Below are 18,623 nucleotides of genomic sequence, written 5' to 3'. Positions count from 1 at the left end.
ATCGCCGGCTTTCCTGGGCCTGGCTGGGCCCCTGCCTGCTCACGGGAAACAACGAATGAATTCCTTGCTTTGCTTTGCTTGCGTGCGCAGCTTTTGCTTTCCCTATTAAACTGTCTTTATCTCAACCCAGGAGTTTTCTCACTTTTACCGTTCCGATTCTCTCCCCCATCCCACCAGGTAGGAGTGAGTGAGCGGCTGCGTGGGGCTTAGTTGCTGGCTGGGGTTAAACCACAACACAGCAAGAAAGAAAAATTGGAAAGATGAGCTGCCTTTGAGTTTGTTTCTTTTTCAGCTTATAAACTGTTAAGACAGAATGGCATAAAAAAAGTTTGTTGAAACAGCATATAGTTGTAATGGCATATACACTATAAAAAAATCAAACAAACCAGGAATGGTTATATACTGCATGGGGATTGTTATTATAAGTGAATACATAGGACAAGAAATATCCATTAGAAAACTCACATACTCAGAAGTGTGGACCAGATGATAAAACACAGCTATGATAAACCCACTTCACGCTGTTGTTTAAGAAGATAAAAAGCCTCTTGCTACTTGCTACCACTGCAGCTATTCTCTCCCCCAACCCCAAATATTATTTATACTAGAATAATTTGTATTATTGTTTTCCCTTACTGAGGACTGTTTTTCTACAAGTGGACATAGTAAAATTACTTCTGTTTTTACAGAAGAAGCTAGAAAGCAGATTGGAGTGCTCAAAAAGTATTGGTTTGCTTTATATAATCAGCACAGACTTTCTTGTCTTGACAATTGCTTTCCCTCTTGTCATAAATTACTATAAACAATCTGGAAGGCCACAGGTCAATAAAATCTAGGTATGTTGTCAGAAAGGCAACTTCCTCAATTTAGGTGTCTGATGATTAGCAAATCTCAAGCTAAACTCTGCACTTTTCACCACCAAGTTAAAGAGATTTAGTATCTATCTTAAGTGAACATTATACCTCAGCAAATACCATAGTGAATCTGAATTGACCAATTGTCTGGTAAGCGCGAGCTTAATTATGTCCTACATCAGAGGCCCATTCACATTGTTTACACCCAAACTGTACGTTAACCTTCGTTTTAAAAACCTCCATTACTGTTTTGATGAAAATAATATCCTTATATGACCATAGTTCTCGATCAAATTCTGGTACTGTTGCACCAGCCTACTATGTACATGCTTAGTCAAACTACCCTAACAGAAGGCAGCGACCTTGCTGGCACTGGAAACATCAACCGTTATGGTAAAAAAAAAAAAAGGGTAGTTTTAGTTACTTTTTATAAAAGCTCTTAATATGCTTTTTTGGGAGGTGCTCAAACTGCTTTTCCTGAAGTCACCTTTAACAAACTATTCTGTGTGTTTTAACAAACAGAATTGAGAAGCACTTCCTGGTAAAAGACTCTACCAAGCAATTAGTAGCTTTTATGGAAGCTAGATGAAGAGAAGAATCTAAAGCATTTAGCAATTGCAAAGACCTTTATTGTCTGTACACTCTAAGGTCATGATCATTATTCCTATTATATCAGAGGACAGAAGGCAATTCAACAATTACAAGATTAAAAAAAGAAAAAGACATTGTTTCCCTGCCTTATGAGAGCCTGAAAATTCTGTGGTGCTGCCTTTTTGGACGTTCCAGTGACATAACATCGGGAGCTTGATTCAAAAACTGAATAATTGTTCAAGGGCAAGAACATAAAATGGGTAATTGTTCAAGGGAATGGTGTGTGGGGAATGTGAGTGATGTGATTAGACATGGTGTCAATACGGATTTCAGGGTTGTTGGTGAGTGTAATGTTTGATTTTTCTGTGGTGTAATTGACTGAAATCTTTCTCGTCATATAATTAAATCATTATTTTATCGTGGAAGCTGTTTCATCACATTAAGAAATGGACAGGCTACAAAAATATGAAGGATGATATAGCTTCGGTAACACAGTTAAAGCTTTGTATTCCGTGTGGAAAAAGGCTTAAAGGTTGTAAACACCACGCCCGGGGACAAACCTTTAGCTGTAGATTCTGATTCTGAAATTTGTTCTGTTTTTTCTTCACCGTTAGACTCATCCACTTCTGCTACTGTAGTTAACTCCGGTTCACTCTTATAAAGCCTATAATCAGGACCCTGAGGAACAACAAGTTATGAGGTAAATAAACAGGCATTTTTGTACAAGCATTTATGTCTTAAGACTCAAAACAGTTGTTTTGTGATGACTCTGCTCTCACTTTGAGACAATGTTTCATTGTTCAAGTGCTATTGCAGCAGTATTTCTTTGTAGTTAATTACAGTAACAACATTTGCAGACTTTCAGAAATTACAGAAAAAAACATGCCATAAAAATGTGGACATTTTTTTTTCTTTAAAAAAAATCTTCAGGAAAAAATTTGTGTAAGACTTCAGCAAAAACTGATTCTGAGCCTAGAGTTTTTTAAGAACTTGTGAGTAGAAGAATTTAATTTTCTAAAATTTACTCAGGTACAGGCATTTAAGTCTTAAGACATTTTATATATGCACAGAATATATGACAGGAAAACGTGAAGAGCAAATGATGGAGCTATAAATAAAACTAAGTAGCCAAAAGTGAAAACATAACACAAAAGTAGCCAGATGACAAAATAAAAATTGTGACTGTGCAAAGGAAGGGGGATGCTTCAAGAGCAGTGTGGCAGTTTAAGCCACTTACACAGTAAGATCCATTTCTCTGGTATCCTTGAACGTGGTGAATCTTCTTTTCTTCTGGCAGATGTACTGGGCCCCTGCTATAACAGAGCAAGGAGCTGCTATCACTGGGCAGAGGGGGGATTATGGGAGGATGCTCTGTAAAGTCATAGGACCGAGGGAGTGGAGGACGAGGTGGGACTACTTCCTCTTCCTAAAGATTGTAGAATAGTCACCTTATTTAGATGTGCACACCTGTTACAATTATTTATAACTTAAAAAGAAAAATATATTACCATAGCTACACCAGCTACAGAATTTGGAATTAAAGGGACAATGTCATTCAGGGGGAAAAAAAAAAGGGCCAAGACAGGTTTATTTCCTTTGGGGTTTTATTTGTTCTTTTGCTTGCTTTTTATTTTATTACTACCACCTAGACTGAGATACTTTTCATTATTCAGCTTATCAAGATTTCAATTCTAATACCTGCACTTCCTGTTGGACATGTATGAACTCTCTGAATCATCCTTTTAAAATTAAATTCAACTATCTTTTTAAAGATTTGTATATAAATTAGACTTTTAGAAAGTTCTGTAAGCCAGTTTTATATTGCATAAACTTTAGACAACCATGACAGTGTCCCTTTAAAACTGTAACTTCTAGCCAGATTTTCAGAGGAATTGCACATTTGGGAGCTCCCACAGTTTCAGCTGTTCTTGTGGGCGCTCTGGCCATCTGAGAACCAGGCTCGATATGCAAATAGACACATAAAGCAATGTATTTCTTCCCATGAAAAGCGTGGTGGGTAGAAAACAAATCCATAAATCAGGGTTTATATTTCTAGGGTAAGAGCCTAGGGAGAGGAAAAGGTGAGAAATGGAAAAGAGAAACATACCAGTGAGAATATAAAGACACAAAACAAATGATAGTGTTAGAATTACTAGTGGAGATATTGCTCTTTGAAACTAATTCGTAATGCAATATTTTCACAGAAACATACTGAATGCATACTTCAGACATCCTTAAAACAATTACAAAAATGCTCATTTTTATTGTATGCATATTAGAAATTCTGTGATGCTAAAACGGTAAATATGGTAAAACCATACCTCATTTTTATATTTAATAGCTGAAAATGTCCTTGATCCCATGATGCCTGTTTGGCGGGAGGAGGAAGGGCATAGAAAGAAAGAGAAAAATTGTTTTAAATAAATAGCTTTTAAAATATCTACTATAGCCTGTTGCTATCAAACAAATACACAAAGCATCAACTTAAAATAGATGATTGCTTTCTTCTTTTCTCAGCAACTGTACCATTTTTTCAAAAATACAAAAGCAACTATGGCGCTTATCCTTTAAAAACTTATATGATCCAGTCTCACCTCCTACAAGGTAAAAACAATCAGTTTACCTGCCTCTGAAGAGCTTCTTTGCTGTTTATGTTTACTTAAACCCTCCATGACATCTTGAATTCTCCACAGTTCCTTCTGAATCTGAGCACGCTGTATCCCTGCTGACTCAGTCTGCCAGTAAATAAACAGCATATATGGGCGATAAACTAGAATACATTGCAGGCAGAAAAAACCCAGAAAACCTTTTTCTTCTTTAGACTACACTGCATGTCCTTTCCCAATGAAGGAAAATAAAATGCAGTGATGAGACACTCTCCTTTCCCTTAAAAATGCAACATCCAAACATTGTCAGAAACAGAAAGTATAAGGTTAAGTAATTTCACAATGTGTCAGCTAATTTGACAGCAATTTGCTAGTTCAATCTCCACTTCAGAATAGAACTGTATCTACTGCCTCCAAACTTTGCACAGGAGACCTACACATAACGGAAGAAAAGGAATCATCAGTTCCAACCCTCAAATAGGTGGAGATGAACATGTTGTTTGCATGCCAGCATATAAACTGTGGGCCTATTTGCATTCATGGCCATGCATGCTTTGGACTACGTAACACAAATTTCTCAGCTCTTGGGCTTCCTTGTAATCTCCCTTTCATAGCTGCATAGAAAATCAATCCCTGGAGCAAACAGCCTTTAATGCCTCCCAGCATGGACCACACCCATCTGCCTATTCCAGCTAATGTATGCACATCTCTGTGTGTGCGTGTGTCTGTCTGTCTCTTACAGAAGGATCTCCTTAGAAATTCAGAACTTATACGAACTGTCCAATCCTCCACAGCACAGTGAGTCTGAACTCTTCATATGTAAGACCTGAAGCAATGCTTAGAATATTTTTTTGTTATAATTTATTTTGACAGAATGATTCAATTACATTTTAAAATATTCAGTTAAATGGAAGGGTTTGTGTGAAGATTTACTATGATTGTCATGGCAATTAAGGTCTGAGAAAACTACCCCACTTTGGACACCAGCACTGAAGCAGAAAGAGGAGCCTTTCTGACACAGGAAAACTAGCATTATAGCTTCAAAAAAATAGGAAAAGCTGAAGATCTCCTCAGAGCTAACAAAATTTTAATTTCTTTTTATACCTTGTAAGTTAATGCACCACACATCCCCCTATTTTCATTTGTGTAATTTTCAAACAAAATCATAGAAAAAGAAAGTGACATAAATGTACTTTAAGACCTATGCCACACCTGAATTTCTCCAAGCCGATCAAGTTGCTCTTGCATATGGTTCCTTGTTATGGTTACATCATACTCCAATTTATCATATTCTCTCCAAGCTCTTTCCAATTCCTAAGTATTTAACAAAAGTAAAGATTTACAGATGCACATTCAAGTTAAAAAAAGGTATATTTATTTTTCTTTATTCAAAGGCATGAAACCTTAGGAAATAATGCATAAATAGATGTCAGCAATAAATACGCATTTTAGAGAATGCAATGTTTAAACAGATTTTTGGTTTCCTAATGATACTGTATGGAATTCAAACAAACAGCATTTTGTCTTTTCACAAACAAAAAAGATAGGCAAGGGCAAAATCTTCCGAGTATGTCCTTATAGTCAGCAGGCATGTGGGTCTTAAGCTCTCCTTCCACTGAGGCAGAAAACCCACAAAAATGGATGCAAATTTGTCTCTTTTATCACATAGAATACACATGTATGAGTGCACAGCATGTGTGTGTATATGCAGCCTATTATGCGAGACAAATGTAAGTCACCCAACCTGGCCTGTAAGTATACCAGGAAATGCCCCAGGCCTCCTAATACACCATTATTTTACATATGTGAAAGTACAAACGCCAGAAGGAAGAAGGCGCAAAAAGAAAATCTTCCTTGAGGTCAGCTCTATCATCTCACTTTTTAAGCCTACATCAAGCAATTGACTCAATTTAGCATAAATTAAAAAGTTAATGGGGGAGAGTATATCTTGAGGATTTCCTTTCCCCTGATTCCCTTTTGCTTGTCCAACCAATTCCTTTTAAAACATAGTCTAACGTTCAGACTAAAACCAGTATTTCAGGGCCTACCTCGTATCAATTTCACCACAGCAAACCACTGGAATTTGACACTGAAATACCTTTGTGGATATATGTGTAAGGAGGCAAAAATGATTCTCTACCTTGTCATTTCAGTGTAGAAGCCATCATGAAGTGGAAAAAGAGAGTAAACCGTAATTCCCTTCCTTTGGGGTTTTTTTGTGTGTTTGGTTTTTTTGTTTGTTTTTGGTTTGGGTTTTTTTTTTTGGTTTTTGCTGTTTTTTTAAGGTTTTTGAAAGCATAACTTGAAAGATCTTTTAAATATAATGGCCCACTATTAAGAGAGACCATGATAGTATAGTATTTTCTTCTTTTCATCCTGCAGTTGCTTTTGCTTAAGATAAGTCACGTATTTGATCGAATATCTGATAAAATTTGTGCTTGCTACTACTATGCCATCACACAAAATAGCTTATTTGCATTATTTACTACTTCTCTAATCAAATTTTCATATTATAAAGATGAAAATTACTACACCAATTAAATTCAATATGCACTCATTCCTGCCTCCCCCCGCCCCCCAAAAAAGGAAAGACAGACAACTCGATGAATATAGTGAAAAGATCACCTTCCAGCTGCCTTTAACAAAAACACAAGCAAGCAAAAGACAATTGAGTTTTGCTGGAACGTAATGAAAAGTAACCAGAGACAACCCAGTTAAGAATATGAACATGAAGGTAAGCGTTTAACACTTCACTGATTTTTACTGGCAAGAATGTATTACTTACCGCCGTAGCTCGCGATACTTCTCGACAAGTGCTAAGGAGTCCGTTCTGCAAGTCATCTCTCTGTAAGACTACATTTTGAATGGCTGCGGGATTATCTGCATTCATTTCTATCTCCTGACTTGCTGATAGCAAAGCTTGCTCAAGCGTGTACTATTATAATAAAAAGAATTATTTTTAATGTTCTGCATCATTGGGCTGATTTTCATTTTATTTCTGTTACCAATGTTCTGATAATAAGCATGTAAAATAACATCCACTTTAAGTAATAAATACAATTGTCCTACTTTCTCCTTGTGTAGCTGTTGAAGCTTCTCTTCCAGTGCTTGTACAGCTTTATCTTGTTCACATAAACGGCTAAGCTTAGCCTAGTGATAACAGAAAATGATAGTAATTAGGATTTCATTTTTAACATCTTCAGCAATCAAAATATAACTTGATCAAATAATTACAGGAATCTATATAAAATTTTATTACCGCAAAATATGAATTCTAGAGATCTGAAGGCATCAGTGTTGTACTTTCAAATTAACCTTAAGAAACCCTCTTAAGATACCACAAAATAAGTGTTATTATAACTTGAAACAGCATGGCTCAAAACATGTAATTTATGTTTCTACAGCTAAATCTTTACAACTTAATAATAGGTATTAAATACCATTTTAATTTACATATTCCTCAGTATTATAAAGATTATCACATACATTCACAGTCTCTCCCATGGTTTATTTCAGGTTTTTAATAGTTACTATCCATGTTCTGCTCTGTTTTACCTCCAATCGAGGCTTGGCTATGACTAAAACTGTTCCACTCCAGCTCCAGTTGGAGCAAATAACTGTTCAGCACACTCTAACCACTCTGAGCCAGTTTACTTTTCTGGTTTTTGGGTAATTTAGTGCTCCTCTTTTTAATTTTAAGATAACACTGGAAGCCTGGTTTCTTTTTTACTCTTAAAATAACACCCCCTAAATCAGTATCTCTACTCACAGTTGCACTGTGCAGGACATATACAGTATGTGTGTATTTTTCAGCACCAATTTTAAAACTTACTTTAAACACCAAGCCCCTTTTCTTTAGTAACTAGCCACTGAATGGTAACTACCTATGCCAAATTTCAGTTTTAGAATATTGGTCATATTTCCTGAGAAACTACATCTCTCATGCTTATAACTCAACTAGAACTACAGAGTGTTTCCCTTCTAAAGTAATTAATTCTCTTCTAGAAGCAATTCACCTTTGAACAGATTTCACTTGAAATTTCAGCCTAACGTGTAATACTTCCTTCAAGTTAGAAGTTTATTACAAAAAGAATCTTATACCCCTCAATTTCACAAAGCAGTTTCTTTGGTAATCACCTACATGGACTGCGTTTCAAACCCAGAAGTCAAAGGGGAAATTATTATCAAAATAAAGAGACAAATACCAACATTTCCAAGGAAGAAGAAATACAAAGGACTTACATCGATATCCAGCTCTTCAGTTCTATATTTGTATAGTGTACCCCTACATTCTTCTTGTGTTAACTATAAGGAAGAATAATATTGCCATAAAACAACTTAATTGGGACTATGAAAATGAAACTACTCTTCAGCTGAAGAGTTTTAATACAGAAATCAGCTTTTGCTTGAAAGTCAAATATACCACATTGAACAATATATTTTTTGCCAATATATGTTAATGAAGATAAGTAAATGGAATGTCAAGCAGACTGTCAGTAGCAAGTTGCATTAGTTGAACAGGCCATGTTTCTAATGCAAACTGGATTTTTAAAATGTACAATTAACTCAATCAAACATGGATTATGTAGGAAGATGAAACTGCCAGAGTACTCCTAGACACAGTTATGCATCATCATGTACATTTTCTTATGTGCATTCTAAATAAAGGGACTCATTCTACTTGGAATTAACCATTCATTCTAGGCCCACTAAAGTCAAGTGTACTCATAAGGAGGATATGCTGGTACATATCCGAAATCAGAACAGAATGGCCTAAGTATACCAAATACGTGTAAAATAGCTCATTACAGACATATGCCCAATAAGTGCCGCCAAACACCTTTCTGCCTACTTTTTCATATGGATTCCCTCCCCTCCAAGAGAGTATTACCAGAAATGTCGTAAATGCAAGCCCTTCTATTTTGTCTTTGGACCTCGGCAAACCTGTCTCCTCATGCGGGCCAGCATGTAAGGTATCCTCAAAACTACTTTCATACAGCTCCTTACATTAAGTTCTTAACTCTTTCAGTCTCTGAACTGACCAGTAACAAGATTTAAAAACATTCTGTATGAAGAAAGGTAGCTCCCCATTTCAGAATGGGCTGTCACGTACAGTAACTACTTAATGTCCTATACAGCAAGAATTGGCATAACCCTAGCAACCTTCCTACTCTTATTTAATTAAAAACACATGTGCATTGAGTCCCAACATAGATGCTTTCCTTTCAAGTATCTGTCATAATTAGGTCATCGTGACTTAATAGTGCAAGAAAGACTATAAAAACACAAGTCCATGTTAAAGGACAGTTATAAATAAAAGGACTAGGGAAGGGTTAATCAGACAAGCATTCCAAACATACAATAAATCTTCAACACACTTAAGTGTTTCATTTCAAGACATTATGTCCACATACCTCATGCAAATGCACCTGGTGACAATTTAAAAGTGTGTATTAAAACCACACAGCAACTTTCTTTGAAATGGGCATTTTATGAAAATGAGTGTTGGAATATGAAAAAAGCCACAGCACTTTTGCACCTCATGAATGTCACAAAAATTAAGATATCTATTTAAAGTCCTACTGTTGTAGAGTTGTGGTTTTTAACTGCTGATTTTATCACAATGAGAGAAAAGTGAGGAATGGAAATATTTAAAAAAAACTCATAAACATGGCCAAATGTCTTTAACTTACAGAGAAAACCTAGTTATATTTCACCACAGAAAGATTTTACAAGAGAAAGATTATTCCCTATTAAGTAAATACATCTTCCCAAGACACTGCACAGCATTTTATATGGCTTGCCTGGAAAAATCTAATGTAATTTTTTTATAAGAGACACACTCCTTTTTTTTTGGCATTACAACCTTAATTATAGCCAAGTTTAAAACAGCTTCCCAATTCAGCATCCTTATCCTTGCCTACCTCCTAAAAGGAATATATTTTAAGTATTCAGAAACCAAAACCACATTTTCAAAAAACACTATACATGTGCTAATTCTTCTTATTAAAATTCTATCACACTTTTAAAAACTTCTTGCTTTTGTCAGCAGTACTGGTTTCCCACAATAGGCACTGCTAGATATCCACTTCATTTCAACATTTCTACTGCAACATTTTACATTTAATGCAAAAACTCTAAAAATTGTATGAAACACTTAATCCATCTCTGGCAAAACAGCACCTCCTTCTTCCCACAGTGCATCAATAAATCGGCTTAAGGCAAAAAGCGCAGAATGCTATTGCATCCTATTGGAATTACGAGAGGAACTGCAGTAGACAAAATGCAATTACACATTACAAGCAAGGTTAACAACCTCATAACCCTGGAAAATGCATTATAAGAGCTCCGACCATCAAGTTATCAAAATGTATTTTATGTCACGTTCACCAAACGCCTCTCTCACCAAACCGTTCCTACAAAAACTTTACCAGCAATTTCAGAGAAAGAGTGCCACCTACTGAACCACAGACAGGCCTTGCTGCTGACTTCTACACTTTTCCTCGACTGTTTGCCTACTCACATACAAAAAAAGTCCATTCCTCCTAACACGGTGAAATACACTGCACAGCTCCCAAACGTTAAGGAGCAGCGCCCTGAATACCTACAAACAGAACTTAGCATTTTTGAAAGGCAAACTGCACACACAGAGTTTGGCTGAACACGTATCTTGCATGTGAAAAGGTAAAGTGGCCTTAATTGAACCTCCACCTGATGTTAGAAATAACTTGTCATCTACTTTACAGTCCCAATGTACAGTCCCCATCTCTGTCAAACACCAGTAGCAGATGAATCACAGAAGTGGATAAATCCACCACAACGGACACAATATGCGATGTCCTTAGAGAGAAATTTCCTCCCAAACAAATGCAGATTAGGCAAATCTCTCTCTTGGGACAGGAGGGGGTAAACCTATTTAAGCAGTCAATATTAAAAAAAAAAAAATAATTAAGTGACAGTATTATTTCATTACCATATAAGCTATTTTTAGATTCTGCGAACCATTTTGACTCAATAAATACATGGGGGGAAATTTCACACCCTGAGAGAACACCGAACACCACTTAGGAAATTAAAACAGGACAATCTGGGACATTTTGTGGGGAGCACGAGGTTAAAGTCAGACTTCCAAGAGGCTCCCTTTTTCCTTTTTTTTTTTTTCTTTTTCTTTTTTGAAGTACTTCTTACTATCAGAAAGCAGGGCAAATGGGCATTTACCCCACAGTGAGCAAGATTCTCCTCTAATTTTGTATAATGTAAGATAACATTTCAAATACAAGTTGGAAATACAAGATTTTTAGCTCAAATACAATCATCTCATGTCATAATAAAACCTGAACAAATATTTCTATCTACATATCTCAAAATCTAACATGCATGACAGTTTAGATGTATGCAGCTGCTATAATTAATAATAATAATAATAATAATAATAATAATAATAATCTGCCATAAACAAGATCTCCCTATCCTTATAGGAGCAAAAATTCAAGGACTATTTTTATATCTTTTTAATGTATTAAGAACAACTATCCGAGCAAAGACCTGGATGTTAGCTTGATGCACTCAGATTTTTGTTTTTCCCCCTTTAGGGAAGTCACACACATAAGAGGAACTGAGGACAATTCTATTTTTTAAAATCAACGTATACTGCTTTAGAAAACAAGATTAAGACTCATCACTTAATATTAGAAAGAAACAAAAAACCCCAAGGTAGAAAAGGGTCCAAGCTGTAAAAGCCTCCATTTTTCTAGTTGGTACATATGGAATCATCACCCTGGCTTATACTTGGAAATTTACAGTACAGTCTGTAGAGCAGAGTGATGTAAGTCAAAGTGATTTAAATAACTGTGAAGATGTGACAAATCACAAACAAAAATGTCTTCTAAATAACACATTTGAAATAGTATATATTTTAGCTATTTTACTAAAGAACCGTTAATCATTACAAACAAACAGGAAGCAAGACGCCTTAATTTTTAATTAAAAACATGCTTTTCTTGCTTTCCTTTGCTTAACGCTAAATAAGCTCAGTCATAAAACTGAACTGAATAATCTGAATCAAAGAAAGATCCTTTTCTCTACCCGCGGGAATGGTTACAGTCATCAGAAACTAGTTTATCATCTTGACAACAAAACAGGTTTCAGTCGCTTACACAGAGGCTTCTCCCAATTGTTTACATTTCTTTAAAACTGCGGTGGGAAAGATGACTGGTAAAACAAATTGATTTTATTTGAATAAAAAATTATATGTTTTTTAAACTTTAAGTAAGTTGCCAGAATTTTAAACAGGTTAGTTTTGCATTATAGAAGTTTAGAAGACTATTTAGGCAGTGAATTTTTGAATGTATTTTTATCCTTTCCTGGAAGTCAGTTAATGCAGTATTTCGTACAGGAAACTTCATCTGTGAAAGCAGAAGGTCTTGCTATTCTCCAGTTTATGTAATACATGGGTGGTTCTGCACAAAGCCTGCCAACATGTCGCAAACACTCTGACCTGAAGAGACCACATCTCTAGTGACAAAAGGTTATTCAATCTTCATGACCTGTACGAGTCACTGTTTCTTTGATAAGAATGTCAAAAAAGGTGCTTATTCGGTGTCAAAGATGAAGCAGCAGGTATGTCTACAAGGTGGAGGCAGCGCTGTGTAGCGATAACTTAGCTGACAGCATAGCTTCAATCAGGACAGCACTCGGAAATGTATTGGTCTCCCTACATAAGTGGGCCAACTAGCCCAGGCACAGCGATGCCTCAAATGTGGCTATACTAATATCAGAAGCTGAGCTGGTCTACCCTGACACATCTGAAGCACCCCTGTTCATTACATGTATGTTGACTTATTTGTCTTACACACTCCAATACAGAAAATTGATTTGCTTTAGCAAAATAATAACAGCTAGTCTTTAAAAAAAAAAAAGAACCCCAAACAACAAACCAACAAGAACCAATTTCATTCAGGGCTTGAAGGCACCTTACTTCGCCCATTCTTCTCCCAAATAGTTCATTCAGGTTCCATGTTAAAGCTCCTATTTTGCACACAGGAGCACAAATTGGATACTCCTGAAATCAAAGTCACTCACAGCCCAACCTTTCTTTAGAAAGCTGATAGTTTTCTTGCAACTTTTCTTGATCACAAGCAAATCTACAACGTCAAGTTGACTTCTAAAAAATGAAACATGAAATTAAGCTGCAGCATTTTTTAGAAACGTGGCAAAGCATTAATCACTAATAAATGACCTTTTTACATGGCAGAACGTCTCCTTTTCTTCAAACTATGCAACCTTTATATGTAATTTTAGCTCACAAAGGCATAAATGCAAGTGTAAGGGAACTGCTCAGGTATTCCCTCCTGACTGGTAGCCAGAATTGCACACCTCATCTGCTGCAAAAAACCACAGTCATTCAAGTAAGAACAACACCTTTGTTGCAGCTGAGGCTAGAAACTTTTTAAACATTCCCGGATGTGACAGGAGCTATTCAGTTACGCCCCAGTACCCCTAAGACACTGCAGTGCCAACAGATACGTATTGGCCATGCTCATAAGTTAACGCAGGTCTCAACTCACAGACAATATTTCCATTCACATTTCTGATTCTTCTTCCATTTTACCATTTACAACCATCACTAGATACTCTGTAAGTGTGCACGGTTAAGTCTGCTGTGACTTTATGAACAGACACTGCCTTTTGGATTTACAGTCCCCAGATCAAAGTAATTTTGATCCTTCCTTGCTTCAGTGGCTAAAGGCTTGGTAGGTGCAAACAAAAACTTGTAAATCCACTTCCTAGAACAAAACAAAATTGCCAGAAAAGACCAGGTAAACACCACTCACATGCTTTTGTAGTGGTCAAAAGAAAGAAGCACCTTTGAACACTAATTGCAGAGAATCATGCTAAGACAAATGTTGGAAGCTTATTGGAAGTTTCATGAATTTACTGGACACCTGCATAAAACATCAACTAATTAAATCATCTAGACAGGAAAAAGTTATCAAAAGGGTACATTTAATACTTAACAACAAAAACGCAGCAAAAGCCATGCTAACGATATTGCAGCATTTTATAAAGCATGGATGACTTGTGGTTTTCCAAAGCAAATAAGAGAAACACCAATGTCATGAATAAATCTGAGGAACAACCAAAACTGTCACTAAGGAAAATTTTCGCAGATGATAAAGCAATTTCATTCACTATCCAAGACCTTACTTGCTGGTACAGTTGCGGTCTTAGCGCCGAGTTCTCAATCATAGTGTGAACCAAGGTGATTAAAGGTTCATTCTCTTTCATCTATTTCAAATCAGGAGGAGCATACAGCAAACATCAGTTTACAGCATGGCTAGATTTGAAAGACGACACTGTAAAATATAGCCTCTACTTTAATTTTTTCTAATAATGCAGTAGATTACATTTTATCCCATGCTTTTTATATATTCCATCATTCAGTAATATCAACATCTGAAAAATTTAATAATACCAAACAAATGTAGCAAACCCACATAAATGCTCAAAACCAATGTAATATTTGTTGATCAACACTCTCCCTTTTAAAAAATAAAAATGCTTAAAATAAGCCCGGCTTTGCACAATGTTGAAATGAAAAGTATTATCGGATTATACAATAGGAACACTCAAACCTTTATCAGAAAACCTTTTAAATTATAGATTTAATAACTCAATGTACATTAAAAAGATATAAGCATTCCCAGCCTCTGAATATTGAAGCGAGGTTTGGACTTATGTTCATGTATCGCAAAATGCCTTTATGTACTGCACGGATCTATATATCTAGGAATTTCTTCGTAATTTGTATTTATCCACTGTCGCATATGGGTGTGAAACTATTTTGGTACTGGTCAGACATTTTCTACACTGATTAGCATTTATTGATATGTGTGCAAGTGTCAAAACCACATACTTTGATTATTACAGTAAAAACTGCATACATTTAGGATTTCAGAAAAGTATGCAACACAGACAATAGCATGGGATTTTTGGTTTTAAAAAGGAGACTTCTGTAACAGTAAGGGAAAAGTTATGAAAACAGATAGTTTTCCTCTCCAAAAGAAACTGAAAAGTCACTTAAGGCACAATCCTCCTCCTAGTTTTGTTGGAAACTTTAGGACCTCCTCACCAATACTGGTTTCAAGTATGGTTACACAGGAAGGAAGTGTGTGTATGAATATTTATGATCTTTCACTCTGTCTTTATGTGTATATATTGCACTCACCATGAACTTGCATGGCAAGCTTTTGTTTCACAGATTGAAATTCAACAGAAAGCCTGAGGTTCTGATGCCTTTTGGAATTTCTTGCACCTAATTATTTAAGGAAAATCCTAACTTGCATTTTTGGAGAGGTATTTTTTTTTCTCCTTATGGGAAACATTTTTCTTGTTAGAGAACCTTTTTGTTGTTGTTGTTGTTTTTTATATATAGTAAAGTCTGATCAGCTGATAAATTAATCGCCCAATAAAGAGTACCTTATCTTAAGAAGGCAATTTATGATGGTCGGTTTGTTCAAGTGTTCATGGCAGGAAAAAACCCAAACAAGCAACCCCTCCCATTTGCTCTATCATCTACAGTATACATAAACAGAAAACTAGAACTGACACAAGAAGTTGTTCTCCCTTTACATTAAAAGTTTGTCCAAAGAGTGGGTGCACTGGGTGATACCAAAAGATATCTCAATAGTAAGGTCAACGATAAGGTCCAGAGCCAAGAAATCAAGCTACAGCCAAATGAAATATTTGTAAAGGAAAAATTGCTCTGAGCCTGAAATAGTTTGTTAGGAGTATACTGGTTTGGACGAATTTTTATTGGGAGGATTTCAACAGCTCCAGGCTCTCTGGCTAATTGTTTTTTACAATATTTCAAATTTTTCCTTTCTGACCGATAACAGACAGAAATTAATCTCTGTGTAGCTGTTCAAAGATTGTTTTCACCCAGATTAGAAAAGAAGCAAAGTGGATTTGCTCAAAAGATGTTCTGAAGTAATGTTTTGTCCTCCAGCCAGCTCCAACTTTGATTTATGGGACTTCTTCCAATATTTTTACTACCATTGGTGCTTAACCGTGCTTATCTAACACTGTTTGCAAAGGTCAGTTATTTCCAGAAAAGATCCAGTTCCTTAAGCCCTTATGGAACAAAGGTCAAAACCCAGATAATTGGAAAAGTAATGCCAACCAAAGAGCCTTTGTAGCAGTCAAATATAGCACGCTTTTTTCCCCCTTTTGGAAATAATGTTTCCAAAAAATACCAACCAGGCTACTGAAGGCTACTCCCAAAATCAAGTTGGGCACTATTCACACTGAATAAATAACTCAAGGAAAAATATTTGCTTGTTCATAACAGAAATAAGCCTTGTTTTTCTCTCACTTTGGAAAAAAAAATATTTTGTACAGTAAAGGGCACTTTTTAGATCCTGTGTATAATACTAATAGTATTACACAGTCTCTCCAATGAAAGAAGTCACAAAAATCGGAATTAAGATATTCATAAACAAACTGAAGCGTGAACTGCTTGAAGATGCAACACAGCACCACAGTAGTAAAACCAAATAAAATCCAGCAGTCTTGGCTTTATCACTTCCTACTTGTAGTAAATAATACTTTCTCCCTGGAAGTGATGCTTCATCTTTGCTTTTATCTTTACTGATGTAATATATAAAAGCATTTTCAAATGGGAAACAATGAAAAAAACCACCTCCTTGACATATGATCTACATGAACAACTACATTATTTATGAGCGAGCATCTGAGTGGGTATTTTGTGTTTTAAACTGTAAAGCCAAGCTATTGACACATTTTGTCTTCGTTCCTTTTCCCAGATTCTCTTCTGTGTTTGATAACACAGGTGACATTTCAGCACGTGCTGTTCTGGGGCCAGCCATCAGCTGGAATAGTGGCTCTCCACCAGGGCAGCTGACCTCACTGATGAGATAAGACCGTATGTTATGGGTGACAAAAGACTGAGGTCAGATTGGCAGTTATATCCATTTCCTCTCAAGCTTCCTGAAGTTAAAGCAGTGGCAATAAAACCTGACCAAGCTTTTCCCCCACTTTTCCTCTGCTTTTTAATCTGCTGTCCAAGAAGAACGGAACAGCGCTTTTCCTTCCTGCTTTCTTTTTACAGCCACGTTGCCTCCAGCACAGTCTTTTTTTCACCCTACAGAGCCCCTATCTTTGAGCTTCCCTTCTTCCTCTGGGGGAGGGGGGAAAGGCAAAAAAGCAGCAGCAGCAGAAAGAACAACAGTGGTGGCTGGGTCAGCTCGCTACCTTTTCCATTTAACCTGACAAATGCAAGTTAAGAGTAGTATCCTATATGTTGCTAATACAGGACATAGAATTTTAGGCTGAAATACAAGATATCAGATATAATACAGGATATCTGTCAGCTCTATCCAAACCCTGTTGTACTATTCCAGCCTTCCTTAATTTACTACCATTTCCCAGAACCACCTTCAGCATCTCAGAAATAGGGTGGTGAAAAGAACAAAACAGAAGCAAAGCACCAAGACAGTATGGATGTTGGCTGTGGGACCTTCACTCCTTGATTTGACAACTTCTTGTTCAAGTTCTGTTTATTTTTACGTGCCCTTTGAAAACTGAAAGAAACTAAAAATGAAAATACCATCAGAAGTATATGGACAACTTAACACCTGAACTATTCACATAAATAGCCATTTCAAAAAACAGAGGGGGGAAAAAAAAAGACTAGATGAAATTTAGTAGAGCTTCTACCATGACAAACCAACATTGGATATGCCAGGATCAGTATGACAATATGCATGGAGAGTTCTACACAGATAGCTTGAGCTCAGTAGAAAAGTATTTTTTAGCCAAAGTTTTACTATCAACATAAAATTAAGCAGCACACTAAAAGACTGGTTTGCTGGAATTCTCTGTAGTAACAGCAAGATTCAAGTGGGACCTCCTGCCATGGCTTTATTTACAAAGGAGAAAAAAAAGTGTGTCTAGCTTTTATCTGAAAAAAACTATGTTCCAACTTTTCTTTACTGTTGTTGTAATTACTGGGTACAAACACATTAAGGAGACTGCTGGCTTGGATTTAAAAATACACAATAAGTGATCCCTTAAACTTTGATAATGCAGGAGCTTGAGATTATACATGCCCTCATAACATGTCCCATGTTGGCAAACAAATCATCATGGCCTAGGGTTGCTAGCTATGTCCAAAGAACTACTTAAAAAGCAAATGAGTCTCTCTCCCACCTCTCTACGAACCATGAGCCAGCAGAGTGGTTCACAATCTCACTTGAAAAAAAAAAAAAGGATGTCTGACACTGACAATCATTCTTTTGGCCATAAGACATCAAAGAAATCATACAGTTGGATATATCTGTGTCAGTCTCTTCAAACTTTTTCCCCCTCTATCTCTGAACTCCAACAACAACAACAAAAATTCTGAAAACGTAATACAAAACCATCATAAAGCATAACACAAGAATTTCTAAGCACCTCAAAAGGCAACAACGGTTCAAAAAGGAAGCATGACTTAAAAAAGGCTATGGGATATTCCTGAGTCTTGATAAGAAAGCCACCTAACCAGTAGGCA

General features: G+C 36.3%; 1 protein-coding gene across 1 annotated transcript in view; it reads right to left on the bottom strand.

Moving 5' to 3' along the window:
• The window catches only part of PLEKHA5 (pleckstrin homology domain containing A5), a 173,488-nt gene that overhangs the window by 14,150 nt on the left and 140,715 nt on the right, over positions 1 to 18,623 (bottom strand). The window contains exons 11-17 of the mRNA XM_009648731.2: positions 8,294 to 8,356; positions 7,121 to 7,201; positions 6,837 to 6,986; positions 5,264 to 5,365; positions 4,069 to 4,180; positions 3,767 to 3,813; positions 2,006 to 2,123 (exon numbers count right to left, since the gene is read on the bottom strand). Of these exons, the coding sequence (XP_009647026.1) occupies positions 2,006 to 2,123; positions 3,767 to 3,813; positions 4,069 to 4,180; positions 5,264 to 5,365; positions 6,837 to 6,986; positions 7,121 to 7,201; positions 8,294 to 8,356 (673 nt within the window). The remainder of the gene's footprint in view (positions 1 to 2,005; positions 2,124 to 3,766; positions 3,814 to 4,068; positions 4,181 to 5,263; positions 5,366 to 6,836; positions 6,987 to 7,120; positions 7,202 to 8,293; positions 8,357 to 18,623) is intronic.

The sequence above is a fragment of the Egretta garzetta genome, unplaced genomic scaffold, assembly GCF_000687185.1.
Source record: "Egretta garzetta isolate BGI_Z169 unplaced genomic scaffold, ASM68718v1 scaffold81, whole genome shotgun sequence".
In the NCBI taxonomy this organism is placed as follows: domain Eukaryota; kingdom Metazoa; phylum Chordata; class Aves; order Pelecaniformes; family Ardeidae; genus Egretta; species Egretta garzetta.
This window is presented reverse-complemented; position numbering and strand designations above follow the sequence as displayed.